The sequence below is a fragment of the Dermacentor silvarum genome, chromosome 6, assembly GCF_013339745.2.
Source record: "Dermacentor silvarum isolate Dsil-2018 chromosome 6, BIME_Dsil_1.4, whole genome shotgun sequence".
Taxonomy (NCBI): Eukaryota; Metazoa; Arthropoda; class Arachnida; order Ixodida; family Ixodidae; genus Dermacentor; species Dermacentor silvarum.
The window spans coordinates 110,128,050-110,155,361 of NC_051159.1; the positions used below are offsets into that span (position 1 = coordinate 110,128,050).

The following is a 27,312-nucleotide window of genomic DNA, read 5'->3' on the forward strand; positions in this document are numbered from 1 at the left end:
AAAGGGCTGTTTCAGTAGAAACCAGCGGCTGCGCATAGGTAAGAAGAGGAAGTACAAACCGCGTCGTTCTATTTCAGCACCCGATTCATGGACAATCTCCCACTGTGGGTATGCGCCACAACCGCTCAGGAGAACAACAACAACAATAAAATAACAGAAACAGCAACAACAACAACAACAACAACAACAACAACAACAACAACAACAACAACAACAACAACAACAACAACAACAACAACAACAACAACAACAACAACAACAACAACCGAGAGGCATACTCCCACAAACGAATACGACTCACACTATTCTCGGAAGCAGATTGCTCGCCCGCGCATGCATATTTTCACTCCGACAATCACCGCAAGAAACAGTCCTTACGGCGCATTATATGTCGCCAGCTATCACGTCACTCATTCGCGTTACGGGTGAAACAAAATTTTCTTTTATTTGAAGTAGCACAAATTGATTACCCGAATGTAAACGTTTATCACTTCTGCAAGTACTCCGTCTGCGATCTTTTCGTAAATTTTCTTTACCATTGTTACCTTGCAGAAAGTCGTGGTAATGGTAAACCTTCACAGATGGCATCGCTTTTTGCGAAACTCAACATTTGCAGTAATGAATGCACATAAAAAATTAAAACGAATAGACATTGGCAGTTATAACTTACAATATATTTCAAGTCAACACGCCCCCTTAAAAAAAAAAGGGGGGGGGGGGGGCGTACAGCGTTACTTAATTCAACTCAACTGTACTCGAGAAAGTGCTACGTTCAATTACGCCCACAAAACGTCTGCTGGTGTGAAATTTAAGCTTAGTTCTTAAAACGGTTAAAATTACTGTCTTTGAGTCTTTACGTCTTTATTCGTGGACACGTTCGCGCCGTCATTCAATCAGGCACTTAGTAGATTGTGACCAGATTCCTCGGGGCGCCAAGGCGGGTCCCGGGTGTTGGGTGGTTGGGGGTTGGATCTAGATAGAAATGACATTCAACATTCGTTATAATTTTTGCTTATGTAAAGAAAAATTCTTTTGAAAGCTATTCAGTAAATTTGCAGTTGCGTTATGGCCTTATTCCACGTGCTTCCAACGCCACATGCATGCGTGACAAGACGGCATGAAGATGGCGTGGCCAGTGCGCGTTGGCTTTGCGACAGCTCGTTAGCCAACACATTGAAAGGTTCATTGTAGTTAGGTCAAGAAAACGTACGAGCCTTGAATTGTCGTCCGTTCTAGGTGGGGTGCGATCTCACAACAGTTCTGAAAGAGAATCATTCGCTTGCCTTCGTGTGATTGATCAAATCGCGCTTTCGTCGTGAAAAGCGTCATTCTGATCATTCACGCAAGGGCGCTGCCTGGTGCATTCGTGGTTCTTTTGTCAGTATAGCGACATTCAATTGTGAAATATATATTGCAGATTGCTCGTTGATATGGCATCGGGGATTTATTTCTGAGGAAGTGTATGCCTGCAGATTTTCAATTGAGTGAGAAATTCTTGCGTTCGCATTATCATACGAAAGTGACACATCAATGTATCGTGTCTGCTATAGCTGCAGTTGTGTAGGTATAATTATAACACAGTCGAATTAAAACTTTATGACCCTGAGTCTCTGCCAAGGAAGAAATATTTGGAATGTGGAAAAATAGTGATTATTAGGTCATTATTCAACATTTCGTTAATTATTGACTGATCTGGCGTCCATGAACGATTAACCCCTTAACAAAGCATTGCGCGCCTGTAAACATATGGTTTCCCTGGACGTCGCTGAATAGAAAAACAGTGTTTATTCCCTTTTATCTGGCTGACTATGACGGATTATGATCGTTATGCGTTGCTGTATCATACGGCGCCGCAACATTAGCAAAATAGTCATTTTAAGTCCCATTGACTACGACGGCCAGTAGTATTGGCTGATGAGAAATGAAACGAAATGAGTGACAGTATAGTACCAGCGTTTTCTTTTTTCAACAGTGACAGAAAAAGCAGTAGATTCGTTTTGACCACTCGAGTATCTTCAATCGTACATGTTGAAATGTTAGTGCACGAAAGTTTAGCATTCTGCCCACATCAGAAAATTGCCGCCGTGGCTGGGCATCGAACCCTCGACCTCAGCCTCTGTTGAAATCGTATTGGATGGAGGCCAAGCCTGCAAATCCTGAACGAATCCCGGCTAAAGGTCCGCGATGTGTGGCCACAGATCCGGAACCGATGGATGCCAATTGCTAAAGCTCTTGCGACTTTCCGAACGTTTATATGATACCGTTATCGCGAATGGCATTCTTGGCATTGTCAGACGGCTAACACAAAAATCCTGTGCTCAAGGAGCTTTATTCTGTATGGTGCATGACGTGTATGTCTAAACAGCATGTCATCATATTCTGGGTGCCTTGGAACAGAGGCGTCGAGGGTAATATGCTTTCAGGCGAAATCGCCACACCCATCGCAAGAAAATTACTCTACTCTTCCATACTTGTTACTTCCGTAGATTCGAAACCTTTCATTCGGAAATAATTCAGGAACTACTGGCAACGTTTGTCGGATACAGAAACCTTTAATAAGCTCCACCTAATAAAATCGCGGTTGGGCATTTGGACATCAACAACAAAGCCACGACGAAGTGATGTCCTCTTTTGTTGTCTCAGAATAGGGCACATATACGGCACACACAAATTTACTTGCGGACTAGTGGTGAATCTGCTGCTCATGTGGTGAGGCAGCTGACCGTCCTTCACGTTCTGCTGGAGTCCCTGAAAGTAGAAGGTGAGAGAAAGGAACCCCTTCCTTTAGCACACCGGCAACATATATGCTTCTCCATCCGGCAATGTTTCTTAGTGCAGAACATTTTTTTTTTTTTTTGACGCCAAAGCAGTCTTAGGTTTCTTAAATGATGCTGTCTTACATGTTATCAGCCCAAGAAATTCATAGCACATTCTTTCACCAGAGGACGCTGCTGTGCTAGTATCGTTTTGTATAGCACGTGCCTGCAGACCCTTGTTTTCAAGGGCTATGTTAAGGCAGTAGTGCTTCTTGCAAACTTTTATCGCTGACACATTTTAGTATTTCTCGTGTTCCTAGTACACCTCATTAGTATTTGTCATGATTTTATTACGTATACATATTACGCACTTTACTTCGGGTGTAGTGTCGTTGAGTGGAATTACGTGCAGGAAGAGATGAAGTGGACCAACTGGTCCAACAGTCTACAATTCTGTGCTTCGGGTGTTTTTAGGCCCCTTTACAACCGCCTCACATCTGCCCCTCGTAATTAATCGTTCCAGTGCCAACTCAATATCATTAGCCTGGCGCTTTTTGGCCATACTTGGCCCTTGCCGCCCCAATACGTTAAGTTCATCAATATTCTTTAGACTTGGCATCGCACCGTCCCATCGCTCTTGCCATTTGCGTTGGGAAACCAATGGAAATAATGGTGTTGACATGCCCCGGATGGTACTTAGAACATAATGAGGTATATCCGAATGCAGTGGCGGGCTTCCGGCGTGTTCGGTCGTCGATCAATAACGTGCTTGATTTGGTAACATCTATTCAGCATCAAAAGAGCATGAAATTAATAACGGTGGTGGTGTTTCTTGATGTCAAAGGCGCATATGATAATGTAGCACACCAAGCAATCCTCCATGCTTTGACCGATGTAGGCATTGGTGGCCGTGTAGTGCGCGGGGTTCATAGCTAATTTTGGAGGATAGATCCTTCTTCATGCTAACAGAGGATGGAATGACATCCCACCATTTAACCAAGCAAAGGTGTTCCGCAAGGCGGAGTGTTAAGCCCCACGCTCTTCAACATAGCACTGTTAGACCTTGTTCGATCATTGCCAAGGATGGTTTAGATATCCAGCTATGCAGATTATATCTGCATCTGGGCGTCCGGCGTGACACGTCCGCAGATACGAGCGAGACTGCAGAAGGCGGTCATAGTGGTCGACGCTTTAAGAGTGCACATTCGACATGTCGCAAGGGTACCCTTTCATCACCTTGCCCCTGCAAACAACTAGGCCGCACACGAGTTTTAGCCGTCTCCTGACTACTCACGGAGCATCGCTGTATACCGTCGAATTACGTCCCAGCAGCATGGCCTTCGTTGCCACTGTGGTCTCTACATTCACCTCGAGTATGCCTTATCATTCTAGGCATCACGAAGAAGGCATAAATACCGTCAGCAGCATCAAAGCAGGCAGCATTATTGGTACTCCATGAAGTCCACAGTGACCGCTTACATGTTTGCACCGATGGGTCGGTCATACACTCCAGTTCTGCAGCTGCAGTATCTGTCCCAGCAACATCTACAGTGATAAAATTCAGGACATTGCACATGACATCAACGACGGCTTTCGAACTTGCAGCTCTGCGTGCACCAATTCAATTGATTGATCAGGAAACGCCTCAGAAATGGTCTATCTTCTGCGATTCCAAAGCCGCCCTGAGTTTGCTCTCTGCACTACGCCCTGGACCCCACGAACGACTTGTCGCGGAAACACGAGAAATTCACCATCCGGTAGTTGACAAAGGACATGACATCGTATTTCAATGGTTGATAAGTCAGTGCGGTATCCTTGGAAACGAGCAAGCAGACGCAGCCGCTCGATCTTGACATACCAGTGCCGATTGCGTCGCTATCCCTATGTCCAGATCAGAAGCAGCGGAACAGCTCCGTACGCTTGCTCGCGGGCTTACGTTAGCCCAATGGAATTCGGCAGGCTCTAAAAACCAGCGCCTTTATTCCCTGGATCCTGATATAAAGCTCCGCCTTCCACATGGCTTACCACGATGGGAGGTGACTCTCATTTGTCACCTATGGCTTGGAGTAGCTTTTACCAACTCCTGCCTTATCGCTATGGCCACAAGTCCAGATTGTGAGGTTTGCGGGTGCAAAGAGACGATTGCGCACCTTCTGTGTGATTGTCGTCGTTTTAGTGCACAAAGAAAAGTCCTCAGCACCACGCTCAACAAGATTGACAGCCGTCCCCTTACGGAAGCCAAAATTCTTGGACCCTGGTCCCAGCCGACGTCGGCGCGAACTGCTTTAAAAGCGCTTGTGTGCTTCTTTCTTTAAAGAAACAGGACTTATTGAAAAACTATAGAATGTGATAACTGATACGTTCCTTTATTTTTAATCTTCTCTTGTTTTCTCATCTTTTCTGCCCTTACCCCACCCCCCGTGCAGAGTAGCAAACCGGACACTTAATCTGGTTAACCTCTCCGCCTTTCACTTCTTGTTTTCCTCCTCCTAAATGTAAGCACACGTACGTTTTGCATTTCACCTTTATCTAAAAGCGGCCGTCGCAGCCGGGATCGAAACCCGTGACTTTTACCTCGGCAGCGCAACGCCATAGCTACTAAGCTACTGCGGCGGGTAGCGAGGAAGGGACTCCGGAAGAGAATAGGGAGCGCCAGTTCATGCCTGGTTTGTTGTTCTAGTGCAAGGTTCGTGACCTAGTAAAACATTTGTGTGTTTGGACAAGTTGGTGTCAGTACGTAAATATATTTGGCTGCATGGTTACCCCAGAAGACGAACACGAAAGACCGGATAAGTTAAGCGCAATTAAACTACCAGTTGAAGGCAGACTGTCAACCGACATCTTGTGGCTGTCTAATTACGTACGTGGGCAAGCGCACTCACGAAACTTCTCCTATTCCCTCTTCTTGCACAAGCGGCGTCAAAAGTGAGCGGGATACGGGTTCCGCGGAAGAGCCTGACTTCAGAACAGATTTTATTTAGTTTTTTTTTTTTTTTTTTTGACGCCAGTAAAACAGTACAGCACTATGTTGGTGATGTATACCAATAATACGGGCAGATAATCTGAATTCCAAGCTGCGTTCCCGAGCTCAGGAAATTTTCAATTTTTCCTCAAACCCCGCGTTTCGTGCACTTTTTACGCAGCTGAGTCGGCATAGCGCATAAGTATAATTACTGCCGAAAGAGGCTGGGTAAAACTTCGTGATTCATAAAGGGGCTTCCTTCGAAAACAAAGCTGCAGCGACGAAGTTCGTGGCGCCTGTGGGCGGCGTCGGCCGGTGCGTGGCTGCTGTTGATGCTGTGCTGCTGCTGCTGCCCGGAGCCCGTGGGGGCGACGCTGTGCAACGAGCTGACAATGCTGTCCGAGGAGTGCCAGTGCGACGAGTTCGACGGGAGGCTCACGCTGCGGTGGGCAAACATCCACGCCAGCCCGCTGCTCAGCGACCTGGAGAGGGTGGCCGAAGCCAAGATACCCCTGTACGAGATTCAGGTAGGACGCTGATGGCATTCGAAGAATCCCCACTGTTTCCGCTACTGCTCGTATAACACGAACCTCTCACTGGCCTCTCCGACACCCAGCCGCAAAAAATAAAAAAAAAAAAGAGCTATTTAACTCTGTGAAGGTGGATGCGAAGCTGTTTAGCACACGACACAGAAGGGGTACAGAATTTGGAACAAAGGTACGGACACGTTTATTGTCTTCATCGGTTGTCGTCGTGACGATAGGTACGCACACATATTTTCGTATCACCTCTGTTATTATTATATTAATTATTATTATATTCGATCATATTCGCGTATAGTCCGGACTCCCGAGGAGCAACGCGCCTACGAAGAGCGACGGCAGGAACAGAGACGAGAATGCAATCGTCGCCGGCAGGCAGCAAACACCACCGATGAAGATCGCGCACAAAATGCCAAGCGAACGGCAACTTGTATATCTGGTTGTTTATCTACATTCGCGTGGACGACGGAACTGCCGCCTTGAGGAGCCGGAGGAAACTATACACGCGTGACGTTTCGACGGCACCGCCACCACGGGAGAGCCGTGGTGGCGGTGCTTATGCCCGGGACCACCCTTATGCCCGGGACCTCTTTGGGTCCCAGGTGTGACAAGGGTAGTTCAAGGTCACGTTACCGGTCCCGGAGCCCACCACCCAGAGGTATGCGCCATTGCGCTCGGATCGGCCCTTTCTGCACTATCTCTGGGATCGGCCGATGAGACCGCAGTTTTTGCTCGCACACACGAAAATTTCACGGGGCCCTAGCCACAAACAGCTTCGCTGTAAAAAACGAAACTGTTTAACAACCTAAGTTGGTTTTGTACGTGCAACATCGCAACCAATAAAGAAATCGAAGTCGGTGATTCGCCATATTTGTCCTGTCCGTCTAGTTTCGCAGCATTACACACAACCATTGGATCAAAACCCAAGCAGTCACCTTACTAAATTTGTTTAATGTTACTAAGGGGACACCAAAAGTTAACGCGCTGCATCAAACTAGTAAAGTGTTCTTTCAAATCCTACTGTCTTTTATTTCACTGGAAAAGGTGCATTACTATTGACCAAACTTCCCCCCCCCCTCTCTCTCTCTCTCTCTCTCTCGTTAGTTTCGCACCTAAACCTTAGTGGCCGTACTTCAGTGTAACGCCTCGGATTTCAATGTGTTTTCTCTTATTTGGGTAGTTTTGGCGCATGAGAAGTTCTCGAAATTTTCTCGGCTAAGTATTCGTTTCCTTTAGAATGCAATGTAGGGCTCAGTTCCCGATAAACGACTTACCAAACTTGAGTAGACAGTGCCAAAATCCAGGACGTCATGACGGGCAAGTTCAGGACCTTATAGACAGCGTTGCCAGCTGCCTTTCGTTTTTCGCCCTTTTGTGGCTTGCCAGCGCATCCTCCTCTCACGTTAAGAGTGGCCCTTTTACTATTGCAGAAGCGTAATTTACGAATACAGCTTAATTCAATATTCCTATTTTTAATGTCCCTTTATATACTAAGCTCATTTATGAACAGCCGCAACTCATTTCATCCTTTCGTTCTTTTGTTTTATACTTTTACTTGTGTGCCCGGACCTAGCTATGCACGCGCTTCGTCGTACCCGATTTATGCACTGTTTTATTGTTTGAGTATTCTTTCGTGCACCACATTTTCTAGGATTGATCTTGTAAGGCAGCAAAGTGCCGTTACCGTCCTTCACTCTTGTCTTTTTTTTTTCTTTTTTCCCAACTGCCCGTGCGTTCATTCATCGTTAAGTTGCCTTCCGGAACACAATAACAGCAAACATTGCCCCTCAGTTGCATCATTAATATTATTAAAGCGAAGTTTCTTAACGAACCTCCCCGGCGGTTTCTCGCCGAATACAGTGGGCTAATCTTGGACATTGAGTGATAGCAAAGTGGGCCGATTCCTGAGACTGTCTAATTCGCGGTCGCGTGGCTTAATTGCGTGGTCAGGGTCTCGGCGCATTACCGTCTTGCCGGGCAGGCACATAAACGCTATGGCAGAGAATGCTGCGCAGAAGATGAATCCCAATCTTGATATCGCGCCCGCTTCATTCGGTATCCATTAGTACCAGACGGAACAGTTTCAGGCATATAGTATTTACTTTCTATTTAGAGACGTTAGCTTAACTGATATGTCGGCAGCTTGAAGAATTTCATTCCTAAATCTTTATGCTATGGTCGCGCCAAATGATAATTAGATATATGGAGACGAAGTCTCCAGACTACCCAGAGCTAACACGGGGGCTTTTCAAGATAGTGTATGCTAGCAATGCCTACGTACGATTGGCTCCAATGGCAGGCAATATTTCCCAGCTGAATTCGTGAAACTGCTCTTATTCATATCGTCTACCCGGCCGTGCTGTCGAAAGCAGCGCTGCCCGAATAAGCAGGCGCATGATGCAACAGTGCTGTAAGGGGTGTCGCATTTTTTCTCACTATGCTCCCCAAAACTGTGGAAGCTAGCAAGACTTTCGAAGCGATTAGTTTTAACTTTCTTTGTCTCTTTCGCCCGGTTTCGTGATCTTCGGAGACCCGACCGGCCCGACTTTCTTTTCCTGACGCGAACGCGCCGATGCAAAGGCCACGAACGCCATCTCTATAGCTCGTAACTGCCCACGTTCTCTCGCGCGAGAACTTTGATGCGTCTGAATGTGTAGAAGCTGCACACTCAGCCGCAATGAGGCTGTGGTTGGTGGTGGCGCGTTTCTACGCCGCATGGACGTATATAAAACGTATCAGGCAGGCCGGTTAGTAACATCGCCAAGCCGAGCCTGTTGTCCTGTAGGTCGATCGTAACAGGCATTGCCCGAGGACTCGTCGCGTCGAGCAGAGAAATCAGCGTCGATCCAGACTGCGAGACATGCGACGGTCGAAACTATAGTGCCTAGAATATACGCACCCTTTCTGCTGATGATGATTGTTGGAGTTTATTGGCGCAAGGGCCAGATGTGGCCAAAGACCGCCAAGGCGATGATCATGGCTTGCCAGTGGTATGAATAGTGAATTATAAGGTGGGAATAAAACAGCTAGATGTGGCATGGCTGTAAAGGGGCCTAAAATAGTCACTGTAAAGTGTGTAAGATCTATAGGTAATAAGATTATAGCAATGACTAATGAAGTGTGCTATGGACACGAGAGATGCATTGTGAAATAATTATGGTACACTAAAATATGTCAGAGGCCCACCCTTTTTGCGTCCCATACATTCAACCTCCACAACGCTGTCCTCATTCGCCAAGCACATGTAAGCACTCACGCTATAGCCAACGACGCCATGACACATTTTCTAAGGCATCGCCGGGGTCACCCCGTTCTGCGAGGGTCGAGGTGGCCGCCTGAACGTCCTCCGCACTACAGTGGACATGTCCTCGCGCTAAATCCTCACCGCATTAAGCATGAACTGCTTTTAACTCCCGTTGACTGGCGAGCTTCAAGTGACCTTGAGCCAAAAGCACGAGCCGTTATCCGGGAACTCAAACGAGAACATATGATCATCGTTGCGAAAAAAAAAAAAAAACCCTAGATAACCTGAGCAACCACTCAAAAGTAAAGAAAAAGCGGTCTCTGACCCCCAACCCTTTGGACAGGGCCGCATTACATACGCTAGTTACTTCCCAAACGGAGTTACAAAAAATATTGCTTCCGATTTTTTTCTAATGTTTCTTCACAATATCACTGAAACTGTAACTTCTAGTACACTGAAGTTTATTTGTCATTTCCTATAGCGACGTTCAAAAGGCAGATAGAGGGCACCATACATCTTTTGGCACTGAGACAGGGTTGCCTGTGCTCTTTTTAACGCCAGCAGTCTGTGAGTGGTCCGCGACCAGAAGAAAAAGTAGCGACAGGCGCTGAGTGCGCTGCACTGTTGGAAGAAGAAAAGCGGTTGAAAGCGGTGGCACCACAGGTAGCAAAAGACGCCATATGGTAGCCATTTCATGCTTACATCTATTGTCGATTACGGGAGAGCCAGCATTTTTCCTACACCCTTTGTTCGCCCCCCTTCCCCAGTCGTTGGTGAGCTGGACCACTCCACCAGAATACCTCCGGCCCCAGTACATTCAGTACGTTCTGGAAATTTCCCAACCTCATAGCAGCACCTGATTTTTTTGTTTTTTCGTAGCGTGAGCTACACTGGCCAAGGTTGAGCAGTTTCGTGCGGCTCCTGGAGAGCCGTGCTGCGCATGCGCGAGGAGCAGTGACGTCACACGGCGCACAGCTGGCGCGCCGGGCGTTTGCCAGGCGTTTGCGCTGGGCGTTTGATCGTTTGCGCTGGGCGTTTGCCAGTGTGGTATAGCCATGGAGGAGGAGAGCGAAATTTTTGCTCAGCGGCGCAGAAAAGCGGAGAAGCTTAACTCATCGGATCGCGAAGTAGTTGCCTGGCAATTAGCCGTTGAGCTTAGGAAGAACGAACAGAAGAAGGCTAAATGTGCTGCGGAGACACCGGAGCAAAGGGAGGAACGTCTAGCAAAGCGGCGTCGCCAGGAGGCTGAGCGACGTGCCCGACCATCTCAGCAGCAGCAACAAGAAGACGCCGTCGATGACGTCAAGGCTTACCGATTGACTGACTATACGGTGAAACTTAGCGAAAGCGCCAGTGCGACTCGGACCTTCGAGACGAAATTCGTAAACAATCCGTTCGGATATGTGTGCGCCGTGTGTGAAAGACTGTGGCACATGAAAGACTTGACGCCGGTGATTAGTGCCATGCATGCGTGAAACGTTGAGTTTAGCGGCGCCGCCTGAGTGGGGTGAAACCAACTTGGGTGAACTCGTGGCACGAGTTTGTACAACGTGCAAGAACTTTCTCGTTAAACAGAAGATTCCACTCTTTTGCGCTACCAATGGGTATCGTTACCCGCCCATGCCATCAGGTCTACCGGTTCTGAACGATGTGGCCGAACGTTACATATATCCTGGCATAGCCGAGCTAAGCCACTGCTAATTTTTTTTTTTTTTTTTTTTTTTTACCAGCGACGACTGCTCAGGCAATGAGCTGTTTGTGCAATAAAGTTCTTATCTCCCTCGGCGCAGATACGGGACTCTGACCTGGAGGAGCTGAAAAAGGCGTTCCCGCAGTACATCAACGAGCATGTCGAGCGGCTCACACTTGACAACACACGCATCGGCCAGGTCTATGTGGGCGACATCATACGGCCCATGGCGAAGCTGCGTAGCCTGCAGCTCGAGAACGAGACCATCCAGCAGGTATACATACAGACCACTCTGATCCGCGCTGTAGTTGTCGCTGTTGTTGATGCCTATTTATTGTGATTGTGAAACTGTCGCGATGCGCTCATCTCAGGCCTACCGGTAACCGCGGTCAGCGGACAGTGGAGGCTGAGCGGTAACCAATAGAAGCGAGAGCGTGGGAGATGAAAAGGCTGACCATTGTGGCGAACGCGTATGCAATGATTAATGGGTAGACTGGTCTATCTGCCTAAAGCTTGAAGGCTTGTGGGAAGAAGTCACCGACATATATCCGACAGCTCTCAATCATGCCAAGAAATAAATGGGTTCTGTGCTGGGCTCATTTTATAAAGCGAGTTTATTTTACTTGTCCAAAAAAGAAAAGAGTGATTCGTGCATATATACACCAATTACTTTATTCTTGCCCAGACGTTTAGAGCAAGCGCACTCTATCTCGCCCCTTGTCGTCATTTGTCAGCGCGGCCGCTCGCGCAGGTTTGACGACGAGGCAGCTGACGACAAAGCCATGACTTCTTGCGACAGAAAAAGCTGAGCGCTATCTGGACAGTTCGTGCAGGCAGTGTCTGCAGCCCACGGCAAAAGATGGCTGCTACCTTCAAGCTGGCACTGCAGAGTCTATTCCGTATATAGTCCTATATATAAAATAAAATTAAATTTTGAGGTTTTACATGCCCAAACTACGATCTGATTATGAGGCACGCCGTCGTGGGAGACTCCGGATTAATTTGGACCCCCTGGGTATCTTAACGTGCCCCCAATGCACGGGACACATGCGGTGTTGCATTTCGCCCCCATCAAAACGTGGCCGCCGCGGCCGGAATTTAGTCCTATTTTTACACGTGCATGGAGAGACACCGAGAAAAGAGACTATTTACACTGTATTTCCGCTGCAGCCAGAGCGCAGGATAAGCTTGGTTTGGTTTGGTTTGGTGCCTGTAGATATAGCACAACCCACTATGGGGGATTGGCCATGAATCGGGCGGCAGTGGGAAGAAAAATGAAGGATACCTAAATGGGATTTTCTTACCTAAGAATGAGATAATCAATGAATTATAATCGTTAATATTAATTTTCATGCTATAGCATCTTAAAATTTGAAGCAAATATTTTTGTTGTGAGAAAAAAAAATTAGGATGGCAGTCTCTTTGTTTCCATTACAAAATTAAATATGGCATCACATACGTTCCTATACAGTGTCCTAGTGCCGACGCCCCCAGAGATAGTATGATAGGTAACGTAATGTTCAATCCAAGTTGGCGAAGGGGACCTTCTAGAAGTCGTTTTCTATGCATGGTGAACCTACGACACTCTATAAAGAAATCATCCATAGTTTCGGGTTCATTGCAATAAAAGCATTGAGGGGAAGGCGCCAAACCAGACCTATGGGTATAGAAATTAAGCCTTGGTATTCGGCAACGCATTCTAGTAAACGATACTTCAAATTTTCTTGTTGAACACCATCTGATGTGCCAAGGAAACCTAAGGTGCTGAAAATCGGTGTTATTGAGTACACATGATTTGGCCTGTTCTTGGACAGAAATTTTTTTTTAAATCTCGCAGAAGTGACGTATGCCGAAGGTCTTAGGATCCTCAGTACCGGGCCGTTAAGAGATGCCGCTGCTAGTGCGTCTGCAGATTCGTTTAAAGTGAGCCCCACGTGCCCAGGCACCCATACCAGATGGATAAGGCGTAAATGTTGGGGGATGGTTGAATGAAATTCTCGGAGAATGATAGACGAATTGGGCACTGATAAAGCGGAGCAAACAGACAAGGAGTCGGTTAAGATTACGGCTGAATTAATAGATGTGGGAAGTTTTCGTAGAGCTAGGATGATCGCTAATAACTCCGCCTGAAATATTGGCGTAAAGTCGGGTAGTCGAAGGGAGAAAGACCAATTTAAGGATGCCGAAAAAATGCCCACACCTGCCTTCTCTTCACTGACAGAAGCATCTGTGGCTATTACTGCATTTATTTGAAGGTTCTCGAGGTGGTCATCTAGCAAGCTTTTTAGGTATCGAATAGGCAGGAGTTTAGCGTTATTAGGAAATATATCATCGAATTCAACGCTTACTGTCGCAGTAGGGAAATTTTGAAAATCCACATCACGGATTGATATTTCTAATGGCTCTAATAGTTTCTGCACAAAAACTACCTGGGGACAATGCAGTATGGACCATTGATTCTCAAAAAATGCAGTCGGTTCTCTAATAAACATATAGAAGGAGCGTCTCTGGGGAGAAGCATATATGTTCAGTAACGTTTGGACTGTCAGTATACGAAAACGAGCTTGAAGAGAAGGCAGGTGAGTTTCATGATAAAGAATATTATTCGCTACATATTTTGGAAGGCCGAGACATAGACGTAGTGATTCGCGTTCTAAAAGAACCAGAGGGCGTAATTTATAAATAGGACCTCCAGAAAATAACACGCATCCAAACTCTAGAATGGGGCGGACATACATACAATAAATCATCAGCAAGGTCTCTCTGCGCATTCCAAAACGATTGCTGCTGACTCTTCGTAATAAACCAACTGCGCGTGCTCCTTTAGATGCGATGTATTCTATGTGTGTCTTCCAATTAAGCTTTTCTGTGTAAATCATTCCCAGATATTTTAAAGATTTCACCTGTGGAATAATCTCCTGGCCATACGACAGTGTTATTCGGATAGGAAAAGTTAAGGAAAAAACAATGATTGCACTTTTGCTGACATTTAGCGACATTTGTATTCCTTTTAGCCAAATTTCAATCTGATTCAAATACAATTGCAAAGTTTTATATAAGCTATGAATATCATTTGATACTGAGAAAAATGCGATATCATCAGCGTATACGTATACCTGTACGTCATGATGTGTCGGGATGTGATTTAGTAAAATATTAAATAATACGGGGGAAAGTACTGCACCTTGAGGAACGCCCCTTGTCTGTTTGTAAATGTGAGAAGACACACCGTTTTGATAGCAATAAAATGTGCGTCCGCTTAGAAAATTTTGAATCCATGCAATTATGTACTGTGAGAGACTCGCACTTTAGAGTCTGTTGATTAAGGCACTGTGATCGACACTGTCATACGCCTTCGCAATGTCTAATGTGACTAAGGCAGCGTACTGGTTGTTTCGGCAAGCGAGTTGAATTCGACTCTCCAAGTCAACATGAGCACACCAAATTGAGCAGCCGGGCCTGAATCCTATTTGAGAATCACTTAATATTTGGTTCTCGCCTATCCACCTATCGATGTGACCATACAGAACTCTTTCAATTAGCTTTACTAGATTTGACGTCAGAGAAATCGGTCTAATGTTATCTGTTGTATATCCATCACCCGGCTTTTTGAGTAGCGGAATTATTTTGGCAACCTTCCAGTCTGGATGAATCCATGCATTTTTAATCGAGAAATTTATAAGATTGAGCAAATCCTGGGGTGATAATTCGAATAATAGTTTTATCATTGCTGTAGTTATGCCATCAGGACCTGGGGCTGAAGCTGGCAGCATCTTTACCACTCTCATTAATTCTTCTAATGTGACTGCTATGTAATCATTAGCTGTTTCAGGCGCCGGTATATGATAGGGGCGAAGTGATGTGAATCGACGCTCTAAGCCTTTTGCAATCTCCTCCAGTGATTGTACCAATTCAGTGGAAGTTAAGCTAACAGACTCTATATTTATTGGGGCTGAAACAATCTTTTTAGATCGTAGAAACTTAAATAGGGCTTTTTTATTACTAGACTGCGATAGGTAACTGTAATGTTTAGTGTTATAATTTTCTTTCGCTTGGTGAACTGTTTGCCTGAATGTAGCAGGATAAGCATTCGCTCGTGCCAGGAACCCAGACACTTCATTGTCGTTCTCGTGGAGGCTCGTCTCTTCAGCATCTTTCGATGGTATCGTAAACTACCCCACGGCGGCAAAAGCGCCGTCCCGGTGCTGTTAAATATCTTCGGCGCGTGACTCCGCAACCGCCTGTGACACCGTAACCCGTATCGCTCGCCGCGAGCTAAAGGTCGTCTCTTCGCCATCCTTCTCTGCGACGCGCCTACCCATTCACCAGCAACCACGATTGCGATGATACAGGGACACAGGGATACAGGGATACAGGTCCGACAGAGATTTGAGCACATGGGTCTCAACTCCGTGTGTTCGTCGACGCAACCTAGCGTTCCCCAATTCTCTCGTAGCCCTCCTCGTCTCTTCAGCATCTGTAGATGGTATCGTTATACTATTTACATATATAGCTTTACATGCAACGTTCCTTATATAATATACGGCAAAACTTCTTTTTTTTAATCTCTGGTTTGCTGCCCTGCAAAAACGGTGACAGGTGGGTTGATCTGCTTTGAGAAGTTATCTGACTTCCAGCTTCTCGGCCGTAACATTTTGCCAGTAATTTTTGCAGGTGTATCCCGGATCATCGTTTGTGAACTGCAAAATATGGACGCATTCATGCTTACCATCAAGTGGAAAATGCGCTACTTAAAGGACAATGACCTTGGAATGCGTGTGCACGATGTTCTACATAAATCACTGGTATACCGACCCGCTTCTTCCCGATTATTCAAAGTTGTGCAGTTTTAGATATTCGGTGTCAGAACGGCCCTCCTGAGGAACAAAAAAGCAGGTTTCCCTAAAGGTAAAGTTGGACTAGTGCCCGGTGGACTATAGTGCTCATGTAGCAGTAGTAACGCCATGAGCACTATAGTCGACCGCCGCGGCGGAAACATTATTTAAACCTCCGCATTGCCTGCACTTTTGTTTACATATACATAAGCCTGTCTACGCTGAGAAGAATATCTAGCGCGAAATGACGATGACCTATATGTAGAAAAAAGAAATGAGGCTCATTTATGAACTTGGCAGCCACAACTCCAGTTGAGTGCTACGTAATGCGAAACATTCTTGTTTGGTATAGTAGAAGGGCACTCACGAACCGTGGTAATTTTCGGAAGCGAAACGTACACCGCAGGTTGTAAGATGAAGTGTTTAAATGTCATTGCATTGGCAGAGATGATGAGTACGCGCAATTTTACATTGTTAAAGAAAGTACAATTATACATATGTATACAGTGCTCAGAGAATGAAACGTGATACTCGGAGCACATGGCTTCCGGCGCTTAATTGAAAACAAGAGGGGCGCATTGTGACTGCATTTGGTCCCATAACAATCACCCAGCGCTCACTGGTGGCGCAAAAAAAAAAAAAAAAAAAAAAGTGGAGGCATGTCACGTCCTCTGGGTATTGCGTTTCAATCGCTGAGCACTGTACATCTCAAGTCCCTAGATTTCTGCTGAGAAAGCAATATATATATATATATATATATATATATATATATATATATATATATATATATATAGGGACTTTATGTACATCGCTTGACCTAATTACTGAATTTCCGTCGGTTCACTGATTGTGCTTTCGACCGTGTTTTGACCGGTGAAATCACTGGTGGTTTCATTAGTGGATTCACCGCTTAGGGATGAGCAAGCCCAGCGTGTGTCATTGCTTACGTCTATGCGCATTTGTGGAAGAAACCAGGTGCGCAATGCCTAGAATCCGAGATCAATTAGCGATAAGCCTAGCGATAAGTGATTGTACGTTGTTTCATCGGCGCTATACAGGGTCTGAAGGTCTCATTGCGCGCTATGTGGGTGATTGATGACAGCTATGTGCTTCAAATACAGCCCTCACTGTTCGAGACGCTGTGTTAGAGTACACTGCCTTCGGGATCGGCCCACGAAAACGGTCAGGTGCCCGGCAGGAAAAACCGGTCTACATTCGATAAGAATGATTCGGCACTGAAAAATAAAAGTACGCCAGACAGACGTGTTCCTCCTGCGTCTACTTGTTTCTACCCATACATTTTTATTTATTAGGCGTTCACTAATAATTTTCATGCACCTTGTATGAACCCACCAGTTCGGCAAGGAGCAATCCTAAGTAGTCGACACCCTACCTCACAAAACAAAGCGCCCTCGTTACTTTCAATCAGCACCGTCCAGTCACAACTGCCGGTGGTGATCTGCGAGCAATGAGTTTCATACAAAAATTAGAAGAGGGAACTCTAGCGCTTCTATCGTTCAGTTATCATGAGAATGATGGTTAGTACATGGATTTGTCTAATCTTCGTGCCAGTAGCTGCAAAGATTCTTTTCGCGTTGTTTACTATATATAAGCTTTATCTTTCTAAATTTTCAAGTGTTTTCTAAACACAGCATGGTAATTAATCTCTGCACAGATGTGCTATCATTGTGAATTGTGACTGTGTTCAAAACGATCTCATCATAACCGTCAACAGCAGCAGCAGCAGCAGCCCCCCCCCCCCCCCTTTTTTTTTTGTAATGTCCATTACAGGGCGAAGGCCTCTCCCAGCGATCTCCAATTACCTCTTTCTTGCGCTATAGCCGATTCCAACTTGCGAAGGCAAATTTCTTAACTTCATCACCCCACCTAATTTTCTGCCGTCCTCTACTGCGCTTCCCTTCTCTTGGTACCCATTCTGTAACTCTAATTGTCCACCGGTTACTCATCCTACGCGTCACATGGTCTGCCCAGCTCCATTTTTTTTATCTTAGTGTCAACTAGAATATCGGCTCCTTTGCTCCTGTGATCTATGAAAACGATATCATGCGAAGTCACAAAGCCGTTTGAAGCCGTAAGGACATCCATGTACCGAACCATTATTCCATCATTCCCATGCTGGCTCAGTCACCATTATCGCATCTCCCATAAACACTAGTGCCCAGAATTTATACTAATAATTTTTGTTAAAAAAAATTATCTTACGCTGCGAAAGCTGGCTACGTGGCCAACGCTAGTGCATTCATAATATCTAAAAGCCCGGTGCACAGAAAGGCGCACTGTTCGTGACGTGCGTTGGCGAGCCGTCTGCACGTCTTCTGCGCAGCTGGAGGCGAACATGTTCGACTCGCTGCCCCTGCTAGATGAGCTGGCCGTGAACAGCGCACACCTGGTGTCGGTGCGCGAGAACGCGTTCGTCAAGCTCAACCTGAGCCGGCTTTGGCTGCGCCACAACCACCTGACTCAGGTGCCGGGCGCCGTGAGCAAGCTGCCCTACCTGCGCGAGCTGGACCTCTTCGAGAACCGCATCGAGGTGGTCACCGACCAGGAGGCGCTCGTGCTCCAGTCCAACCTCAAGCACCTCCGCCGTCTGGTCATGAACAGTGCGTATGACCAACTCTGCCTTCTGCGCGCACATTAAGAAAGCTGCCGGGGAGTAGAAACGACACGGAGCTGTCGCCAGGAGTCGCTATGCGCTTCCTCGTCGAGAATCATCAGTGCACCGAGGCGGTGCCTTCGTGTGCGTGGAAAGCAATTATGAAGTTATTATACCCCGTGAGAGAGAAGGGCGCAGGCCCGAGGCGTATCTCTCGTTACGGGACGAGAGGAGCAGAACGAAGTTAAAGATGTGTATGAGAAAGGGAAAACAAGCACATAAGATCAAACAGGTGTGTGATCATCATGTAATCATGTGTCCTCCCCAGGCGTATCGTTCGGTACTTTCAAAACATGCACCAATTATTGGTGCTGAATCACTGTTTGCGCCAAATTGTCATACAACGGCAATATTGGTCGACAGAACAAGGTCACGATATATATATATATATATATATATATATGCTAAGGATTCCGAATTTCTATGGACTTGCAATGTTTGTAAATGATTCACAAAGGTTCCGTTGCTTAACACAATGGATATTTCACGTTCATGTCAGACCAGCTCCTCAGAAATATATTTTTTACGAGCATGCGTAGATGCCCCGCTGTCAAATCGGCAATATTATATTTGTCGCCGCGAGGGAAGCGAGCGCCGGTGGAGGAAGGCACCTGGAGGTGGAGTAAAGAATCGTCGCGGTCGCGCCCCTTCCGTTTGTGCTTCGACGCCGCGGTGCTCGCTGTGCATGTTCGCGGCGTCTCTTCTTTGCATGCATGGAGGAAAGAAACAAAACAGTAGAGGCCCTGACGTCACGTTATTGAAGCCGGAAGTTCAGCCATGTTGGTGTGCCAATCTCCCTTTGCGCCTACAATCAGGGGTTCTGCAGCTCGCCGGAGCAGATGGGCTTGAACTTTGAACTTGCATTGTTACCAGCCGCCGGAAGTGTGTGCGGCCGATGCGCGTCAAAACAAAGCTTACGAAAGCTTCTGTAGCAGTTCTAGTGAAGCCGACGCGCTCTGCGTGTTTTTCGTGGCACGCTGAAGACGACGACGAAGACCCGCTCCGTGATTGCTTGAGTGTATCTGTTGCTGGTTAACACACTCACAGACCCAAAACACAACTTTCAAGTTTACACGCCACACTCCAAAGTCAGCTTTTCTCGCGAACAAAATGTGCTGCGAGAAAGACACCAGTGGAAAAATCATACCTCACTTTTCCGAGACCGAGAGCAACAGCGAAAGCTTCAGTAGTAGCGCGGTTGATATGGTAACGTTGACATTTGGGGTACCCGTCCCAGTGCTCCTTTGCGAAAAACAACGCGTGACTTCCGCCACACTTTCTCCAATACGTCCGTCACTGTACGTGCGTGCTGGCCGGGGCCCCTCCTGGGTTTCCTTCCTCCATGTTTGCATGTATAGCAATATGCACTTTCACTGTGGCACACCAGGCGTTGCACCATCGAGATCAATGTAGCGTCCGCAACCGCGTTCGCGCCCGTTCGGTTTGTGCTTCGACGCCGCGGTGCTCGCTGTACATGTTCGCGGCGTCCATACGCTTTCGCGTAACCCGCGTTCACGAAGTAAAACGTCACTGTAACTTTTTATTGCGATAGCAACTATATGGACACTTCAAGCGCATTTATTCCGTCGGCGTCGCCGTGAGGTTCAGCATAAAGTCCAAGCGCAATAAAATCATCGCCGCGCGCCGTATGCGGTATGTGCGAGTGAAAGTATGCGAGGCTGAGCCGGTGATCGCGGCTCAATCTCGTTGGCGCTGAGCCGTGCTCCCTCAAGGGCTGCAGAAGATAGGGCCAACCTTTCCCTTTCCCTCAAGAACCACTTATCTTATCTCAATCTCGCGCACGCAAGGGAGGGAAGGCGGAAGGAAGTGCGCCGTATTCCGTCGCTCGTAACGCTCCGGGGGGAGGGTAGGGAGGGAGGGGGCGCGCTCTACTCCGGGCGGCCCCGGCGGCCACGCGCTTCCGCCCGGGCAGCTGTATCTTGAAAGCCATCTGCGTCGGGGACTCAGTCCGCCGTGCGCTGTGTTTTCGCGGCTTAGTTGGGGTTGGAGCGATAGACAGCACGAAGGCCAATTCGCTCGCTGCTGCTGCGCACTTCCTCACTCCAGCGTTTTGATAGCGAATTTCCGCGGTCATCGAGATGTGTTCATGTTTGTTTGTGCACGCGTGGCACCATGCTTGTTCATTTAGTTAAAATGCATATGTTTACAAGTTTATACGGCCGATAAAACTACTATCCTCTCTTCGTATTTGCTATCGCAATCAATGCTTCGCCTTTCGGGCAAAACTGGCACTTTTTTTTTTCTTATGTCGTCGAAGCGTTATCGTGACGTGTGTATATGGTCCAGATATTCGCTGACGCCAGACAATAACACATTCGGGCTAAAAGACGTCACGAACGCTTAACGAAAAGATACAAAACGAAATCGAAGCTAATTCTATTCTCGCGTCACGTGCGATGTGTATATGTGCGCAGAGATGCAGTGCGACTGCGACTTGGGCAAGGGGGAGTTCCTGTCCTGGATCCGGCGGGCGAACATCAGCGGCGTCAAATGCGGAGAGCCGCCGTTCCTGCTTAGCAAGGACGTGACCGCGCTCACCACCAAGCAGTTCTGCGACGGGGCCGCCGCGCCACCAGCAGGAGCGGTAATCGTGGTCGCATTGGCGGCAGCCATCGCCGCTCGCCACTTTGCCGTCTCCGCCAGCTGAGAGAAAGCAGTGTGTTCGGGATTCGTGACTATAGGTGGTGTCCAAACCCACGCGCCAGCGACGGTCGCCTCTGAGTAATTAAAACAGATCTCGAAGGTTATGCATTTGCGCGCTGCAATGCACCGGAAGTGATTGCGGAGCCGGAAAGACATCGGGGTCGTCATGTTTTAGACATCACCTATCACGACGGAGAGCCCTGTGGTGTCCTGTTCTGCTCGCATTGTTTGTGGTCCGAGTGCAATTTGGACACGAGTGGAGAAGCGTCGACGAATCCAGCGAGACGAAGTGAACGGAACATTGTTGTCGAAGTGCGGGCACAAACCATTACACGTTCACGCGATAGTGTAGGCGTTGTGGTGCAGGCGCCAAGACTCCACGGTTGCCGCTTTTTCTTGTATGATTAAATAAGAAAGATAAAAAAAAGATGCGAATATAACGGTCTAAAAAATTACTACCATTTCGTCATCCACGTGAAGCACGTCGGCCCGGTGCTGTAGGGTGTCGTCGCCAAACCGCAGTTTCTGTGCTTACTTTCTCAACTTTCCAAAATGCAAACACCATCTATTAATTGTTCTCGTCTGCGTGGCGTTGCCAATGTCCGACGTTCATACGCATATAGTAGGTGCAACGACACAATGGCTGAGGCTGTCTTCATGGGCAAATGCTAGCAAGCTAGAGTATTGGTGCCTCAGGCCAATTCAGTACCAATTTTGTGCTCACGCAGACCCAGCCCCACCGCACCTATTCAAGACTTACACTATAGATATCCTTCTCTTGAACCGGGATATCCATGGAGCATGCATATGTGAAGCAAATGGCAATGCTCAGATGCTGGGTGAAACAAATAGCGAAGTACAGCGGCCATCAACCTATAGTTCAAGAAGCGCATGTGTATCGAATGGACATCACAGGCATCAATTTTCATAGGAAATGCCACGCTCCCACTTTATTCTCACCTATACTCATCATACCAGCAGCCAAACGTGTCTAGCGCTCTGTATAGGTTTATCCTGTCCTTCGATTGGTTTTGTCAGAGACAGTCTTCATACCCCAACTAATCAGTTCGATTAAGCATCGTCGGTTTCCGGTGAGCGAAACGGCTTACTGGCGGATTCAGAGGGAAGGAGAGGGGGCCTAAGGCCCTCTCCCTTCTTCCAAGACATGCCGACTGACAGTATTCAGCGTGCAGCAAATTTTCAGCTGAAAACTTGAGCCAAAAGGAAAAACGAAAGATCATTCAAGCGCTTGCAGGGAATTCAAGTTTCATGATATGGAATAATTAAGAATTAACTCTTGTATAACAAGGAATGGCTCTGAAGCCAAGTTGCTGCCCAGGCGAAGGCACGTCTTCCTGTCGAAACGTTGACTTCAGCGACATTCCTTGTCCCACCACAGTTGACGATTTGAAGCGCCGATTTGAAGCGCCATCTGACCCTATCTCTTGTTTTGGATAACTGTGGAGACAATGAGAAAAACAGCCCAGTGGAGAAGTCGTAATAAAATTGTAGCCCATTGTGACATTGAATAAAATAAAAACAGAATAAAGAACTCCATTGCGCTCTGACGATTCTGTGGTATACTATTGCGGTGTTACTATTACGCGCATGCGAGCGTGTATACTGGCCCTACAATAACAAGTGGTCTGGCATAGCAATCAGCCGACATGTGACAGCGGAAACAAGAAACATCTGTTGCAGCAGCACGACACTATTATGCTGGCGGATGGCGGCAAGTTCACTCGCGTTGGCCAACTTCCCGCCGATGGCCGCGGGCGGAGCACACAACAGCGGGCCCTCATTTTCTAGGTCGAAACAGCTAGCTATTGAGGCCAAATACCTTATTTCAAAACTGTAGCCGCTCAAAATATCAGTAGCTGGCCCGATGACAACCAGAACAATGGCACAACGACAAATATGGCGTGGCCACGGCGATGGCCACTACAACCGTCGCGCGATGACGTCACCGTGACGACGACATGAGGATGACTTAGACGGCAGATTAATTTTTCTACACGGTTTCCTTTTTATCTTTCTTCTTTTTTAACCTGAATCACGGTACACGAGCGTTCTTGTATTTGGTCCCTATCGAAATGCGCCCTGCGCGGATGGAAATCGAACCCGGGACCTTGTGCTGCGAAACTCATCACCATAGTCACTGAGCCACCGCTCGCGGGACATGGTGACTGAATATCCACCTTCTTAGTGTGCACAGTGATATCGTTCACTGGCATGTCGCTACCATTGCTATTATCGTGTTATCGCACACGCGCAAGACGCGCTTGCTTCAGAGGAACATTCGTGAACGCTGTCGTCACTTCGATAATGAGATGGGCTGACAGTGAGATGCAGGTCGTGAAGGCTGCAACTTGCAGGAGTGCAAAGCTGAGCCATTTGTTTGAGCATCGACATTCTGAAAAAAAAAAAAACGATTTTATGCCACAAAACCCCATAAAGACCGTCATCCTGGAGTCCTGTCAAGCAAAGCCTATAGTAATCCAGCAGGACTCGATCAGTGTGTTTAATGTGGTGATCGCCCGTCGTGCTCATTCATATCGTTGTCACCTGAAAGTTCCCCAGCTTCCTGGACCTAAGTTCAGCCCAATAAGCGAAGGGCACGAATTCAGAAAAAAAAAAAGCTGTTACACTAAACTTGTTCGTATAAGAGCAAATTCGAGCTAATCCTGGTGCTGGCTATATTATTAGCGAAGGTGCCGGTCGAATGGCAACGGCCACTTACGAACGAGAAGCTTTGTGAATTCGGGCCCATTTCTACCAATATAATTCATTGTTTAATCTAGGTTTCCGCCTGAACATCGTGACTGCAGCTCGTGACGACTGCAGCTCGAGGGGGGGGGGGGGGGGGGGGTTCTGCTAATCGGCCCTAACTGCATACGTTGCACGGCCACGCGCGGTCGCGCTCTCGCCTTATCTTGAAAGCAATCTGCAGGCGACTCATACCTGTGTGCGCACGCGCGGTGTTCTCGTCGCCCAATTAGCGATGTAGCGATGCACAGCACGAAGGTCGCTTCGCTCGCTGCTGCTACCGCGCTTCCTGACACCAGTGTTTTGACGGCGAGCGTCCGCGGTCATCGAGTGTCATGTGCTCATGTTTGCCTTTGCGCGCTGACACCATGCTTGTTAAGTTAGCGAGAGAATATTTCCAAGTTTGTACGGCTATCCTTACTTCGTACAGGGGTCTACTAATTTGCTATCGCAATCGATGCTTCGCATTTCGGGTGAAACAGCGGCTCTACTTTAAAATTAAATTTTAAATTAAACTAAGAAATTAGAACTCGCCTCCCTATTATACGTAGACGAACACATTCATATCCACTTGAAGGTAAAGTTACCACGTTTTAATGGCGCAGGTTAACATTCCTTGCGCACTTCGCGCACTTTTCGGGAGCTATCTATGTTTGTATCTAACCGTTTTCCCGCCTACTTGGGTCATTGGGTAGTTCGGGGTCGGATAGGTATCACATCGGGCTGATGTGCCGAGGTAACAGCGTTTGAAACGAACCATAGGGCCAACTTTGGTCAATGGATATGTGGCAGTGTTTACATACGTGCCGCCCTTCAACGAAGCTATTGCACGCCGACATGGGTCACTGTAGAAGCGGGACTGGATAGGTATACTACTGTTGAAAGAAGCTCGTTGACACCGACTTGGAGCACTGGCTGTGCGCCACTCAGTCTGTGCCGGTCTCGAATGAACCTCTTCGATGCGGTCACTGGGTGTGTGCCATAGGTGCGTGCCGTTATTCATTGAAAGTCTTTCACACCAACTTGGGTAAATAGGTATGTGTCACAGGGAATGTGCTGCTCTAAAATGACGAAAAAGGCCCCTTAAGTTTCTCCGACGCTGAGCGGAATCAAACCCACGTCACAGTGGGGCCGCAAGGAGAGCAAGCCGACGTATTTGCAGGCTGCGCCACAAGGGCACTTTGTATATGTGCCGCTTTTCAAAGAATGCCTTTCACGCCAACGCTTTTGCCAGCTGCTCTATGAACGCACTGAGTATGCGCCGCTCTTTAATGAACCCCTCGCCAACATTGTTCACCGAGTGCGCGGCAAGTGTTGAAGGTTTGTTGAAGAGGGACCTTGTGGTACAAACCCTCTGGCACGTAACCAATGACCCAACTTTGCGGTAATGTGGTTCAGTGAAGAATTAACGGCGCATACCCAGGTACATGTCACCGGGTATGTGCAATACCCGGTGACCCAAACTGACAATCAAAAAGGTTCATGGAAGCGTGGCACATGCCTATATAGTTTGCCGTACCCAGTATAATCCAAGTTGGGAATTGAACGAGGTTCATTGAACGACGGCATACACACATGCGCATGCCCGGTACAATAAGTTGGCGTGAAAGGAGTTGATGAGGAGCGGCACACATGCAATGTCGGATACCCGTGATCCAAGTTGGCCCGACGATTACTTTCGAACCCGATTCCCTGATCACAGCAGCGCGATGCTGTGAACCACTAGACCATAGACAACCCAGTGATCCAAGTTGGCGGGAAAACGGGAGATGGACAGAAATACAGGCAGCCAGACAGCACGCGGAAAGTGTTTGGAGTAACCTAATCGCTTTAAAACAAGAACACGTTGTGTGCGCCCGTCCCACGTCTAAAATCTCTGTACAGGCGCAACTACTGCCGCATTCACGTTTTGGCTATCTACGATGTAGACGCCATCCACAAACACATATACCTCCGCAAACTATGAAGTCATCACCAGCTTCGTGACAAGATGCTATGAACCCTTGTTCCAATGAAGCTGCGAGGTGGTGGATTCAAACACCTCGTGGTGTATATTGCGAACCCACTAACATGCGTTTACGTTCGCGGCTTGCTCCTCTAGCTGCAACGTCGAACGCAGCAACGTAACTTGGCTAGCCGCTTCTCCCAAGCCGCGCGCCAGCGACACACCCATGAACTAGCTCCCCACTCTGACGAATAAAGTTATCTCTCTCTCTTTCGGCACTTGAACGTACTCTTCAAATATTTCGAATTCTTTTGTTACCATCTGACCACGCTCGTCCGTTTCATACGTGGACTGAGGGGAGGCGTTCTTTTCAGACCAGACGCCTTTTTTTTTTAAAGATATCGATGAATAAAAGAAATAAACCGTGCTTGTGACATACTTTTTTTTTAATCCGGATATATTGTCCGCAAGCTCACGAAATAAAAATTTAACTGTAAACCTAGTCTACGTTTTACTAATATTATGAGCCATTTCACTCTGTGTAGGAGGATGACAAGCGAAGCTGTTTAACACAAGACAGAGAGGTGACACAGAATTTTCACCAAATGTAGGAACACATTTTATGAATGAGCCTTTATTGTTGCGAAGCTCCCCGGACGTTGCGACGGTGTTCTAACAGCACGCAGAGGCGACATGTTGGCACGACGCAGCGAGCGAGACATCTCCTTACCGCAATTCATTTATTAATCGCGAAAATAGGCGGAAACGCTTTCATTAGCAAAGTAGAGTAATGAATACACCGAACCAGGTGCATTCGAGAAAAGCGAGTAGACCTGGCTGCGCCATTTTACTGGGCTTACCCACTAGATTTTACTGGACTTTCCTTTTTTCCCTGCAAAAGCCAGTTTGTGGAATGGGTTTATTCATCGCGTAAATAGGTGGCAACCCTTCCAGTAGTAAAGGAGAGTACGATATGCACGGTATCAGCGCTTTCGGGACAAGTAGACCTGGCTGCAACAACATTTTACGGGGCTATAGGCTTACCTTTTTTCCTTGCAAAATCCAATCTGTGGAATTGAAGCTGAAAGGTCAGCCGTTTGCATTCCAGGGCGACGTGTGGAGATGCGCTGTTTACGCAGCTCGTCAAAACTTTGGCAAAGTTCAATGACTTCAGTAACGCTCTGTGGGTTTTTTGCCACGAGCATATGAAAAGCGTCATCGTCGATGCCTTTCA

At 47.3% G+C, this 27,312-nt stretch overlaps 1 protein-coding gene across 2 annotated transcripts in view; it reads left to right on the top strand.

Moving 5' to 3' along the window:
* LOC119455844 (leucine-rich repeat-containing protein 4C) overlaps nt 1-22,924 on the top strand; it is a 29,254-nt gene extending 6,330 nt beyond the window's left edge. The window contains exons 2-5 of one of the 2 annotated variants that reach the window (XM_037717346.2): nt 5,991-6,245; nt 11,295-11,468; nt 18,374-18,650; nt 21,139-22,924. In XM_037717346.2, the coding sequence (XP_037573274.1) occupies nt 5,991-6,245; nt 11,295-11,468; nt 18,374-18,650; nt 21,139-21,371 (939 nt within the window). In that variant the 3' untranslated portion in view covers nt 21,372-22,924. The remainder of the gene's footprint in view (nt 1-5,990; nt 6,246-11,294; nt 11,469-18,373; nt 18,651-21,138) is intronic. The other variant, XM_049669357.1, reaches the window with a different exon arrangement.
* Nucleotides 22,925-27,312: the final 4,388 nt, after the last annotated feature.